This window comes from Delphinapterus leucas, chromosome 7 (assembly GCF_059928025.1).
Source record: "Delphinapterus leucas isolate spDelLeu-1000000601 "Yukka" chromosome 7, BTC_Dleu_Yukka2, whole genome shotgun sequence".
NCBI classification, from domain to species: Eukaryota; Metazoa; Chordata; class Mammalia; order Artiodactyla; family Monodontidae; genus Delphinapterus; species Delphinapterus leucas.
Window position 1 is genome coordinate 50,151,396 of NC_143135.1, and position 12,852 is coordinate 50,164,247.

General features: G+C 46.1%; 1 protein-coding gene across 1 annotated transcript in view; it reads right to left on the bottom strand.

Moving 5' to 3' along the window:
• Positions 1-649: 649 nt before the first annotated feature.
• Positions 650-12,852, bottom strand: part of PDE2A (phosphodiesterase 2A) — a 118,923-nt gene continuing 106,720 nt past the window's right edge. Inside the window, exon 31 of the mRNA XM_089915280.1 lies at positions 650-991. Within this exon, the coding sequence (XP_089771406.1) occupies positions 977-991 (15 nt within the window). The 3' untranslated portion in view covers positions 650-976. The remainder of the gene's footprint in view (positions 992-12,852) is intronic.

Below are 12,852 nucleotides of genomic sequence, written 5' to 3' on the forward strand. Positions count from 1 at the left end.
ATTAGAATCTATAGCACTTCCAATGCTGGTGCTCAGGCGGATGAGCAGTGAGGCAGGAGGCCTGGGGACCATCAACCTCACCTGGAGGCTGCTGGGGAGAAGTTCTGCCCCTCCTCCCCCCGGGTATGAGGACTCCCAACTCAGCACGAAGCAGTTACAGAAGAGGGGTCTGCACCCTCAGCACCCCAAGAATGACGAACGGGACAAAAGGCAGAGGAGGGGTTTGTCACTGGCAAAGCCCATGAAAAATTCCTGGGAGATAAAAATAGAATCTGGGCAATAAAATAAAGTCTAACCTTTTTTTCCTTTGTGCTTTGTCTAATTTCACGTGCTCCTAGGGTTCCGCATGCAGAGGTCCCACACCCGGCACTTCAGACCCGATTTCCTAGTGCAGAACGGCTGGGCCGACACCTCAGCTCGCGGGGCCCGTGCAGACTCCGCGACATAGAGCCTGAGCTGCAGCCAACCCGGCCCTCGAGAGCTCCACCCCTTCCCTCCCGCTGACGCTGCCGGGACCCCTACACAATAGCCCGGCCCACAGCCCGCAGGGGAGCCCACGCTCTCACCTCTCCATTCTCTGATCAAAATATAAAGTTTCCTTTGCTTCTGAACCAAACTCAGTCTTGATCTGTTGGCTCCAATGACACTGGGCAGGGGGACCCTTGTTGGGGCCCACTCTGGAGGATCAGTAACAGAAATTGAGAACATTGTAACTTCAATGAACAGATGTGTGAGCCAAACTGTAATTAACATAGAGCAGTGTATAAGGCTCGGGTAAAATAAGATGTTTCTAACACTTCCATTTGATATTTCCATCACTTTATTATAAGCAAGTTCAGTGAAGAGGTTTGTCTTATTTGTCAGGTCAACATTAGAGAAATGAAGTGATTTCTTTCCAAGGATGTACATCTAATAATCTTGGCTGAAGCTTCAGTCTTGTTTTGAATGCTTTTCCATTGAAAATGATACCTCTCTTTCAGCTCCCCCATTTCTGAGAAGTATAAAATCTTATAATTTATTATTACCAAAGGGGAAAGGTGGGAGGAAGGATAAATTAACAGTTTGGGATTAACACATACACACTGCTATGTATAAAATAGATCATCAACAAGGAACTACTGTATAGCACAGGGAACTACACTCAGTATTTTGCAATAACCTATAAGGGGAAATAATCTGAAAAAGAAAAGATATTTTTATCGACATCATCTATCAACGACAGATAAAATGTAACCTAAGGGAAGCCGATGGTGAGCGCTTCTGACCCTGAAGACTTCAATCATCTAAAGTTCGGACTCTGCCTGCTGCCCAAGGCCCTTAATGAACATACGTGTAGCCGTAGCTTAAAACTTCCCCAGTTTGGGGTTCGGGAAGACACTGATTTGGAAAAATCCCTGGTGTTCTCCTTACATGCACGGGACCCTTCCTACAGCTAAAAGATGCCTGTGACACCCAGAAGATGGTACACCGTTTGATCGGGAAGAGTTTGGAAAAGGCGTCTCGTCTCCTTATCTCCTGGTGCTCGGCTTCACCCCTCCAGCGTCTTTCCTAACAATCTCCCCACTTGGGGATGTCGGCACCGTCAACATCCTGTTGCACACAGTTTGGAATTTGTCCAGAGGATGAAGCGGAAGGAGGAGAAACAATGAGAGACAAGTCCTAGGTGTTCGGACAGGCACATGTCACTCTAATTTCCAATCAGGAAGACGAATTGACCAAAGGCTAGGATTGCCCACGGAAACAGAATAGGGCTTGAGGAAATCCCGCTGTTTTATGGCCAGTTCCCAAAAACACAAGTTGAAAAATGGAACTCAGGGGCACTAAAATTCACGAAACTGCAGAGTTGAAAATATCTATCATCGAAAAATGTCTTGAGGTAAGTCACCGAAAAGGACTTGTAAGCAAGGGAGAATGGCAGGAAAGGGATTTGAAGAGGTAGAAAGGACTCTCCGTTAAAGCACAAGAAAAGAGGCTGAACATCGCCTACGATGCAGTTGGCCATAAAGGGCGTATGCGTTTTTTCTGAATATATTCAAGAAAAGGGCATACACCCTTTTTAGCCAACAAAACAGGTGGGCACTGGAAATCAATACTACAAAAGGTATCACTTCGCATCCGTCAGAAGAGCCATCCTCATAAAGTGTAAACACCAGAAATGCAGGACAGGGTGAGGAGAAAAGGGAGCCCTGTGAGGCTGATAGTGGAAATGTAAATTGCCAACGGCCACACTGGAGAAGTGTATTGTGTTTACTAAAGCATCTAAAAACTGAGCTACAGAGCATAGGGCACTGGCACTTATGGGTGTATATCTTGGGAAAAACAAAAATCGACAGGACACAGGCACCCCAACGTTTACTGCCTCGACTTGGATATAACCTAAATGTCCCTGGAAGGAAAACATGGATAAAAGAGATGTGGTACTTATGTAGAGTGGAATATTGCTCAGCCCGGAAATCAATGAAATAAGGCCAGTTGCAACAACACCGGAGGAGTTACGTATGATCAATCTAAGTGACATAAGTCAGAAAGAAAAAGACACATATCATAAGATATCACTTAAAAGTGGAATCAAAAATGGCTACACCTGAAATAAATTACAAAACAGAAGCGTAATCAAATATGTAGAAAACACACATAAGGTTGCTAAAGGGGAAAGGTGGGGAAGGGTGAGGCATTATCCAGGAGGTTGAAATTAGCAAAGATACCGTTCCAAATACCAAATTGATAATCGACAAGGCCTACATGGTACCTCAAAGAACTGCACTCAGCACGCTCAAGTCACCAGGAAAGAATATATACGACTGGTAAGAATCTGAAAAAGAATTTATTGATGTCTCTCTGTACGTGAATCAAGTGGATGTACAGCAGCAAGAAACAGAGCTTTGAAAATCAGCTGTAACCAATATAATAATAAATTTTCAAAAAATAAAAGAGTAAGACAGAGAAAAATTCTTACAACTTTTGCTCAGGGGCTGTGATGCAACATGGATTGAACACATCTAGACCCACAGCAGGATGAGATATAAGGCTGGAAATTGTTCACGCTAAGAGAATTAGTGAGGTTGGGTGAGGAAATGCAGACCCTTTAAAGTAATACTGCCTGGGACCCATTCCATGGGTCCCAAATCTGCAGGTTCAAGGGAAGCATCCTACAGCTAAAACATGCATGGGAAACCCAGAGGATCGTACACGGTGTGATCAGGAAAGTTTCTAAAACGCACCTCATTTTTCATCTCCTGGTGCTCGGGTTTGCCATTCCAGCCGCTTTACTAACAATCTCTCCACTTGGAGAATCAGCACTTTAACCTCTTGTTTCACACAGTTTGCAATTTGTCCGGAGGATGAACGGGAAGAGGGAGAACCAATGAGAGACTAGCTGTAGGTGTTTGGACGGGCACACATGTCACTCTAATTTCCCATCAGGAAGAATTAACCAAAAGCTCAGCCTGCCGCCGGGAACCAGAATAGGGCCTGAAGCAATCCTGTGGTTTTGCGGCCAGCTCACAAAAAAGCAAGTTGAAAAATGGAACTCATGGGCACTGCAATTCACAAACCTGCAGAGTTATAAAGGACAATTATTGTACAAAAATATATTGAGGTAAGGCTACGAAGAGGACTTGAAAGCAAGGCAGAACTGCAGGAAACAGATTTCAACAGGTAGATTGGAGTTGCCTTTAAAGCATATGAAAAGCGGCAGAACTTTCACACTGATGCAGATGGCCAAAAAGGGCGTATGCGTTTTTTCCTGAATATATTCAGGAAAAAACGCATACGCCCTTTTTGGCCAACCAAGCAAGCGGGCAAAGCAAATCCGCACTACAATGAAGTCTCCCTTCCCACCGGTCAAAAGGGCCATCCGAAAAAAGTGTAAAAACAAGAGAGGCCTGACAGACCATGGAGAACAGGGAGCCTTGTTACACTGATGGGCGGGATGTAAATTGCCGACAGCCACTCTGGAGAAGTGTATGGTGTTTCCTAAAACATCTGAAAAACAGAGCAACAGAGCATAGGGCACTTCCACTCACGGGTGTATATCTTGGGAAGACTAAAAATCAACAAGACACAGGCACCCCAAAGTTTAGGGCTGCTCCGTTTACAAGAGCCTTGACTTTGGTACACCTTAACTATCCCAGGAAAGAGAAAAATGGATAAAGAAGTTGTGGTAGTTATGTACAATGGAATAAAATTTTCAGCATCCCTTTGGTACCAACAATAACCACCAACTTTTGGGCATTCTTTTTCCATCTCCCTCCCTTAAGAATGCATGAAGCAGCAAGCAACAGAAAAACCAACTACATGATCTTAAACAAATAAAAACACTATTTGTCTCAGATAACAAAGTCTAGAGGTAGGTAGTCCAGGCTGGTGTCGAACTGCATGATGTCCTCGAAAATTCAGCTCCTTCCCGTTTTGGTCCTCCATCTTTAGAATGTGATTGCAAGATGGCTACCTAGCCTCTGGAAATCACATCCTTGTTCCAGGAAGGAAGAATGAGGAAGAGCAAAAAGGAGCCTAAGATACACCAACTACCTCAGATTTCCTTTGGAAACCTTTCCCAGAAGCTGTACTCAGCATGGTCTCTACTTGCTGCAAGGGAGTATGGGAGGTGAGCAATTTTAGGTGGAACATAGCCACCCTGAACTAGAACCGGGTCCTATTAGTCAGGAAGAAGGGGCCTCTGTTCTTTTGCCCATGTTTTTCTCTCTGCTTCCAATGTCCCCCACCCCAACTACCCCGGTTATTCCTTTATTTAACAAATATTTATTTAATACTCACTCCCTGCCAGGCCCAAGGCCAGGTCCTGGGGCTCTAAAGAGAATAAAAAGTAGTGTTTGCTTTTGAACAAGCCCTAATGTAATCTATAGCAGAAAGCCAATACATAATATCTAAACTTGCTAAAAGCAGAGTCACACAAGCAAACATTTTATTTAAAGATATAGAAGGAACCTCTTAAAGATATAAAACCATAAATGGTTCAAAGGGGCCACCTCCGGAGACCAGGCTGTGACAGGAAGATGAAGAGCTGGGGATTGCTGATGCCATTATAAGCTCTTTTGTGCTGCTTGGCTTTTTTTTTTTTTAAACCATGTACCTACATAACTTTGATAAAATGTAAAAAGTAATTCTGAAAAATAATACTGCAGTAGACAACTTTGTGCATAAAAGATGGTTGCCATTTTTTTCATGATGTATTCTTAGAATTTCTGTGTTAGAGATTGCAGATATAAATGTGTTTCCAGGAAGTATGAAAGATTGTTGAGTTTAAATGGAGTGACATATGTAAGCTACCAAGCACATAGCAGGCCCTCAGTGCACATTCGTTAGAAACAAATAAATCACAGCATTTTGTCCAGATTCCAACCCTTCCCAACAGCTGCCACAAAAAAGAAGTGCAGCTCTCTTGATGATGTTCGTCTGGGTCTTTTGCTAACAAAAATAGTATGGCAATGAGTAGTCTTGTGCCATTGTCAATTCAGGTTTTTGCCAGTGTGTATTTGGGATAGATTCCTAGAAATGGGTAAACGCACATGTCATTTTGCTGGGTGTTGCCATGTTCCCTCCAGAGGGGCTGTACTATTTTGAGACCCCCCCACTCTGAGTAATGTGTGAGTGTGCCTTTTCCTCACAGCCTCATCAAGAGAAATTGTCCAACTGTGGGGTTTATACTCATCTGATGGGTGAGAAATTGTCTCTCAGTTTAGTGTGAATTTGCATTTCTAACTGATACTTACCATTTCTCCCTGCCACAGCCCATTCTGAATTTCCCTCACCCTCAGGCTGCTTGCCAAGGGGATGACCCAGACCTTTGTCCATGAGGGATCTGAGCCCTTGGTGGCCTTGTCTTTGTCAGATCACGGATGCCTCAGTTGCCTAGGCAGTGTTATTACTGAGCGCAGAAGCACCAAGATGTGTCCTAGGGAATCTGAGCTCCAGACACTCTCTCCTTTCTGCCCCACTAAGCGTCAGCAGCCCTGCCTCCTTGTGGCAGTCAGGGTTGATAACATCCTGCCACCATCACAAGCCCATTTTTGCCTTCTGCACCGCTGGTATAGAGATCCAAAAGTGATCAGTGGCAGTTATAGCTTCAGGCTACATGGAACCCTCCTGTGTCCTTTGATGAAGAGCTTACCCCTCCCTGGGAACTACGGCTTCTTTCCAACAGAGCCTAAAGTTATAGGAACACAAATCACAACTTTTGCGAGTGAGACACTGGAAATGATGGTAAGAGGGGCCACTTCTCCTTCTACACTTGTGTTCCTGGACCCTGTATTCCAACTGGTGGAGACAGAGCACCACATCACAGCCATTGGTTCAATATACATTGTACAGGACAGCACAGTACAGGAATACTCAACCCCACAAGGAGTCATCCCCAGGCTACCACCCTCACTAAGACTCTCAGGCCAGGTGCTTTCAGGTGACACATTCTATAGGAGGCCCAATGCATCTCATGGGAATGTGCCCATTGACACACCTTCTCCATCATGATATGGGGCTGTTAGGGTGAGGCATTAGCCCATTAGATTGTCAGGAAATCAGGCACACCTTCAGCTCTGTGCTGGTCCTGGCAGAGGCCCTGTAAACTGGGAAGGCAAACCCATACCCACAGCTAGTTTAAGTTCCTATGAGGAAGAATCACTCCCCCTCCAGTTTAGAAGGGATCTGATGCAATCAACTTGCTTGATCTTCTTGAGGGATGGAGCGGCACTGGGGACTCTGTTGGTGGCAAGTTAGATAATCAGCAGAGGCAGCAGCTAGAACAGCCTTGGTGAGCGGCAGCCCATGCCGTTGGGCCAGTGCAGAGCCTCCATCCCTGACACTATGACTACTCCATTCATGGATCCATTGCTCCAGCACCGGGGTGGCTAAAGACAGAGGTCGGTTGACATCCGCCAGAGAAGTCATCCCATCCACGAGGCTGTTGAGTACTTCCTCTGAGGTCAATGCTTCCTAGTGAACACTATGTGAGACTTAAATGTCTTCACTTGTTGCCCACCCCGGGAGGCCCATCTGCATGCCTCTTCCTTCATCTTCCCATGGTTCTTCTTTCAGGCCCCTGACCAGCCAGCCAGTGATTCACTGCTGCTCAGAAAAGAAGCGTCTACCTCTACATTCGACCACTTCTCACTCCATCAAATGCTCACAACCAAAATCTCTGCCCAGAGCTCTGCCCACTAGGAGGATTTTCCTTCTCTACTGCCTTTTAGGGCCACCACTGCCTAGGGCTTTAGAGTGGCAACAGTCCACTTTCGGCTCACATCAGCCTACCCATACATGAAGCAGGCCGAGATGTTTTCTTTCCCTATCATCTGGTCATAGGGAAGCCCCCATGAGGCCTTAAGTGTGAGCTGCAGGAGAGGCATCAGTGCAACAGATTACATGACATGGGCCACCTCTGAGCCACCTGCTTGTGTAACTCATTTGAGCCTGTTGGACTTCCTCAGGCCTGAATGTACCATTTCCATCATACGATGGGTTACTACTATGCCTGCCTGACCTTATTATGACTTGATGGACCTAACAATACCCAACTCATGATAGGCAGCTCCTGTCTCATAATCACTTGGTGTCTGTCCCCTGGTCAGCATCTAATGGGGTCCACTGATCCATCATGAGTTGCTTTTTGAATGAATAATTCCTTGATGAGGAAGGCATGGCCTAGCTAGAGGACTGTGCCATGCATCTCCTACTGGGGCTTGCCAGACACTCCGCCCAGCATCCCTACCTCATGAGATGTCTCTAACCGTATAGCCAAGTGGCAGAGCAACTTGTCCTGCAGCCTGGTCCTAATGCAGAGGCCTCTTTTCCGCCGGGCCTCACTTGAAATTGCTAGACTTCTAACTACCTGATCGATGGATTGGTGTAGTATTCTCAGTGTGGCATACACTGCCTCCAAAATCCAAAGGACCCATAAAACATGTGTATCTTGCTTATCAATGAGGAGTATACGGTGTGCTAACTTGTTCTTTACCTCAGAAGGGATGTCCCAGCATGCTCAAGACCTAGACCCCCTAAAACCTTCACCTATGTAGTAGGCTCCTGAATCTTTGTAGACTTTATCTCCTCATCCTCTGGCACATACGTGTCTTATTAAGACATTCAGAGTAACCCCATATTTCTGCTTATGAGGCCCAATTAGCATGATATCATCAATATAGTAGACAAGAGTGATGCTCTGAAGTTAAGTCAAGATGACTGAGGTCTTTGCAGACTACACTGTGACCGAGAGCAGAAGAGTTATCATAGTCTTGGGGCATGACCATGAATGAATGACTGCTCTTCCCATATACACCTGAAATGCTCTTGGTTCCCTTACTAATGGGGATTGAAAAGAACACACTGACAGATCCAACATGATCTAGCATGATCCAAATGGTTTTTGCAGATACTAATACAGGTAGACTAAATGGGGGATAAAATGGGAGCCACCACCCTGTATCCTTTAAGTCCTTAAGGGAGACATTAATTTCTGAGACCAAATAAATTGCCAACCTACAGATTCAGGAACTAAATAAGCGGTTCTAGTTTTAAGCTACTAAATTTGGGACACGGTTGTCATGTAGCAAAAGCCGCATTGGATATGCAGGCTGGGGATATAGAAGAGAGATCTGAACAGGGTATAGAGATTTAGGAGTCAGAAGATGGTAACTGAAGCCAAGGCAGTAGGTGAGTCTATACTGAGAAATCCTGTAGAGTAAGAACAGCGTGAGACCCCCAAAGTCAACATTGCCAAACTAAGTTCAGTAATTCCTATCTCAGAAAATGGCACCACCAGTTACCCAGGCACCCAAACTGGGTACATCATGCCTTTCATGACCTGACCTCACCAACCTCATCTCTCTCCTTCAGGCGCCTTATACTCCAGCAAAACAGACGTTCTGATGCTCCTCACATGTGCTATGCTCTCTTTCCAACACCATGCCTTTGCCTATGCACTTTCTTCTATCAAGAATATCCTCTCCAGCCCCTTCCTCATATATTTACCTGCCATTTCAACCTCATATGTCACTACTTCTGGGCAGCCTTCCCTAACCATCCCCGACGAGATGTTAGATCCTCCTCATCCCATATCATGGAGCACACATCATGGAGATGATTGCTTTATCTCCGCCAGCCCTTCACATCCTCCCCACCTGCCTCTGTGACCCTGAAGGGCGTGGACTGTGCCTTTATGTTTATTTATAATCAAGAACTTAGAGCGTCTCTCTGGAAACAAATGAATCTAAGCAGGGTCCTGCTTGGTGTGAGGAGATTTCAGAATGGCCAGTCTGAGGGAATGACAAGTCTGATTATTTTTTCTCTCTTCTTTCTATAGACTGTACAGCAATCACTGTTGATGGCTAATGTAACACTCATCCTCAAACCACTTTTCATTTGCCCCCTTAACTACAGAGGTGGGAAAACCTAAATTGTTTTCTCAGGCTCCTTTATATTTAGTGTAGCCAGTATGGTGAAGCAGAGGTCTGCTAGAGGCTTCTGGGAAAGCTTCTGATTTTCTGATCAAAGGGACACATTAGCTGGCCTCACCCCTATCTCGCATCTTCCTGCCGGGAATATAGATGTGATGCCTGAAACTTCGTCAGCCACCTTGCCATGAGGCAACCAGCCACTACACTAAGGGGGGCAGAGCGAAAAGCCTCCATGAGTCTGAGCCTCTGATGGCATCTTAGAAGCACTGCCCCAGCCTTGGGCTGCCCGCCTCCAGACCTCTCCTCGTGTGAGATAATTAAGTGATCTGATTGTTTAAGACACTGCTTGTCAGGTGTTCTGTGGCAGAGCAGAAAGCAGTCCTAACAGAGAGAATATACACAGAGCAGCAGGAACTAACTGTCAGAAGAGGGCTCTGAGTCAAGGTCGTGCTGGGACCAGTGTTAAAGATAAACCTATCAATTAAGGGATACAGAGGGTTGTTGTTCTTCAACTCAGCTCCTGGTTCTGTGGGGGAGACTTGGAAACAAGAGATGTAGCCTCTGTTCTTAAAGTGTTTATAGTCAAGTGGGAGGCAGTCTGATGAAATACCACAGTGAACAGCATGCAGTTGAGAGCTGGATTTTTATAAAGCTTGGAGGAGAAGAGGCTCAGCGAAGGGGAAGTGGCTCAGAATGGGAAGGTTTCCTGGAGGCTGAGGGGCTTGAGCCTCAGAAGATGAATGGGATTTGGTGGCATATCATTAGCCCATTCATAACCTCTGCCATGGGGCCAGAGGATGCTGTAGTAGGTAACCTGCTGACAGGCCCCCCGGGCGCAGTAGAGACTCATTAAGTCTTGATGCCCTTCTGATTCTCCATACCGGGTGGTTTAGGAAGATATTTTTCTCCCTCTCAGATTCATTTATTCAACACATAATTTTTGAGCCTTTACTATGGATGAGGAACAGCCTCAGGTGCTACAGATACAACTGTGAGCAGCACACACACAGTACCTGACCTTGGAGAGCTTCTATTCCAATGAGGGAGGTAACAAATGAAAGGAAAGCTCAGGGCTGGTGGGGGCGGGATTAACAAACAGCCCTGGGCAGCTCCCTTTAGGCCTCTGCCTTCCCAGATTGGTTACACGTCTGGGTTCTTGCGGCCCAAGGGACTCATTAGCCAACCCTGCTTTCTGGAGGAAGTACGGTCCTGGGAGGACACCCGCCAAGGGTGCTGTGCTCAGCCTCGGTGCCCAGGCCAACCCCATGTTGCTGCAGCCTGCAAGCCACTGCCATCCCTTTCTTTTCTTTCTTTCTTTTTTTTTTTTTTTTGCCAGAACTATCTTATTTATTATAAAGATACACTGTGAAGAACAGACCTGACTGTACACTGAAGCCTGGAATGGTACATGTCAGAATGTACAGTACTATACGTAAAAGTGCCATTCCTTTCCGCCCAGCCAGGCTAATCACCCTGCACCACCGCCCCACCTCCCTTTCTGCATCACATGTACAGCGTGTGCAGAAGCTCAACTTCATACTCCCTCATTCTTCCTGACGGGCTGTGCCATCACCCCAGCCAACACACTCAGGCCACACCATCCTGCTCCGCGGGGGAAAGCAGCGATCTCTCATCCTAAGGGGCCCATCACTTCCTCTTCTCCCTGGGAAGCCCTCCTCCTCATCCAGAGCTGAGTGATCACACCGTTGATCATCCCAAACTGGGCCCCAGTGAAGAGGGAAACGGGGCACCATTGATAATCACAACAGACAACAGGCAAACCAAGGCCTGTGTGGTCTCCTATCCAGAGCCCAACACTAAGGTCTGATGCTCCAGACAGCCTCTTCATCTGTTACCTCACCATTTCCCAAACTGTGTTCTGTGGAATACCTGGGAGATATCAATAGGGCTTCACAAAAACAAAAAGAAACTAAAAATTCCACACTGAAATGATTTTGAGAAACTCTTGAGTTAACCCAAGATTAATATGTATTGGTAAGAATATTGCATGTCATGTCTCCCAAGCCCACCTGACCATGGAATCCTTCTGCAAAGAGCATCTCATGGAAGAAACATATTTTGAGAAATACTGTTCTAGGCAAATGGAATTGTTCCCAGAGTTTGTCTTATCTCTGTCCTAGTGTTTAGTATTAAGATATGAACATCAGGGCTTCCCTGGTGGCGCAGCGGTTGAGAGTCCGCCTGCCGATGCAGGGGACACAGGTTCGTGCCCCGGTCTGGGAAGATCCCACATGCCATGGAGCGGCTGGGCCCGTGAGCCATGGCTGCTGAGCCTGCGCGTCCGGAGCCTGTGCTCCGCAACAGGAGAGGCCACAACAGTGAGAGGCCCGCGTACCGCAAAAAAAAAAGATATGAACATCAGGATGGAGACAGGCTTATACCCAGCTGGGTGCCATTTTGCACCAGGATGCTTTTGGTTGCAAGCAACAGATATCAGTAGATATTGTAGTTTATCACTCTCATAGCAACAACTCCTGAGCTAAGCACTTCCAGCCCAGCCATTGCCTCAAGGTCCCAGGTGTTTTCTATTTCTTCTCCCTGCCATCTTCAGCATGTCGTTTATTTCTTCTTGTGGTCAGGGGATGGCTACAGCAACTCCAAGCATAGCATATAGAAACAAAGACATCCAGCAAAGAGGGCGTGTCCTCCCACATATGCCTTTACCATTTATTCTTAGCAAAGAGAAAGTTTTCCAGATGCCCCATCTCTCTCCCTCCCTCCCTCCCTCCCTCCCTCCCACTCTCTCTCTCTCTCTCTCTCTCTCTCTCACACACACACACACACACACACAGATACCTGTAGAAGTCTCCTGCTCAGGTCTCAGTGGCTAAGCAGGGTGACCAACCAACCCAGTCTGCCCAGGACTGACGTGTTTCCTGGGAATCAGCATTACTAGTGCTAAGACCAGGACATTCCTGGGCAACGTGAATGAGTTCATAACTGGGTAGGAATGGACCCTATGACTGCCTAAATCAGTCATTGGATAGGGGAGTGGACTTACCATGATTGGTTTAGACTAATCGGGATTTACACCCTGAGACAAGAGAGGGAGCCAGCTTTCCTGAATGTAGAATGATGAACACTCAAATAAAACCTACTTCCTTACAGTGAGGAAGAGGGGAAAGGCTGTTGGGGAGACAATCAGCAGGGCTGCCTTTTCTCTGAAATGAGATACAGCAATAATTCTCTCCTCATGATGCTGTAGTAAGGATTAGATATTGAACAGAATGACACATGACAGTGCCTTACATAGAGAACCAATAATAGCATATTTTTATTAAGCACTTACTGTGTGCCAAGCACTGTGCTAAAGGCATTACATGTGTTGTCACCATACCCATACAACATTCTAGGAGATACAGATGTATTGATAAATCCCATTTTACAGAGGTTCCTAAGACACAAAGAGTTTAAGTGACTT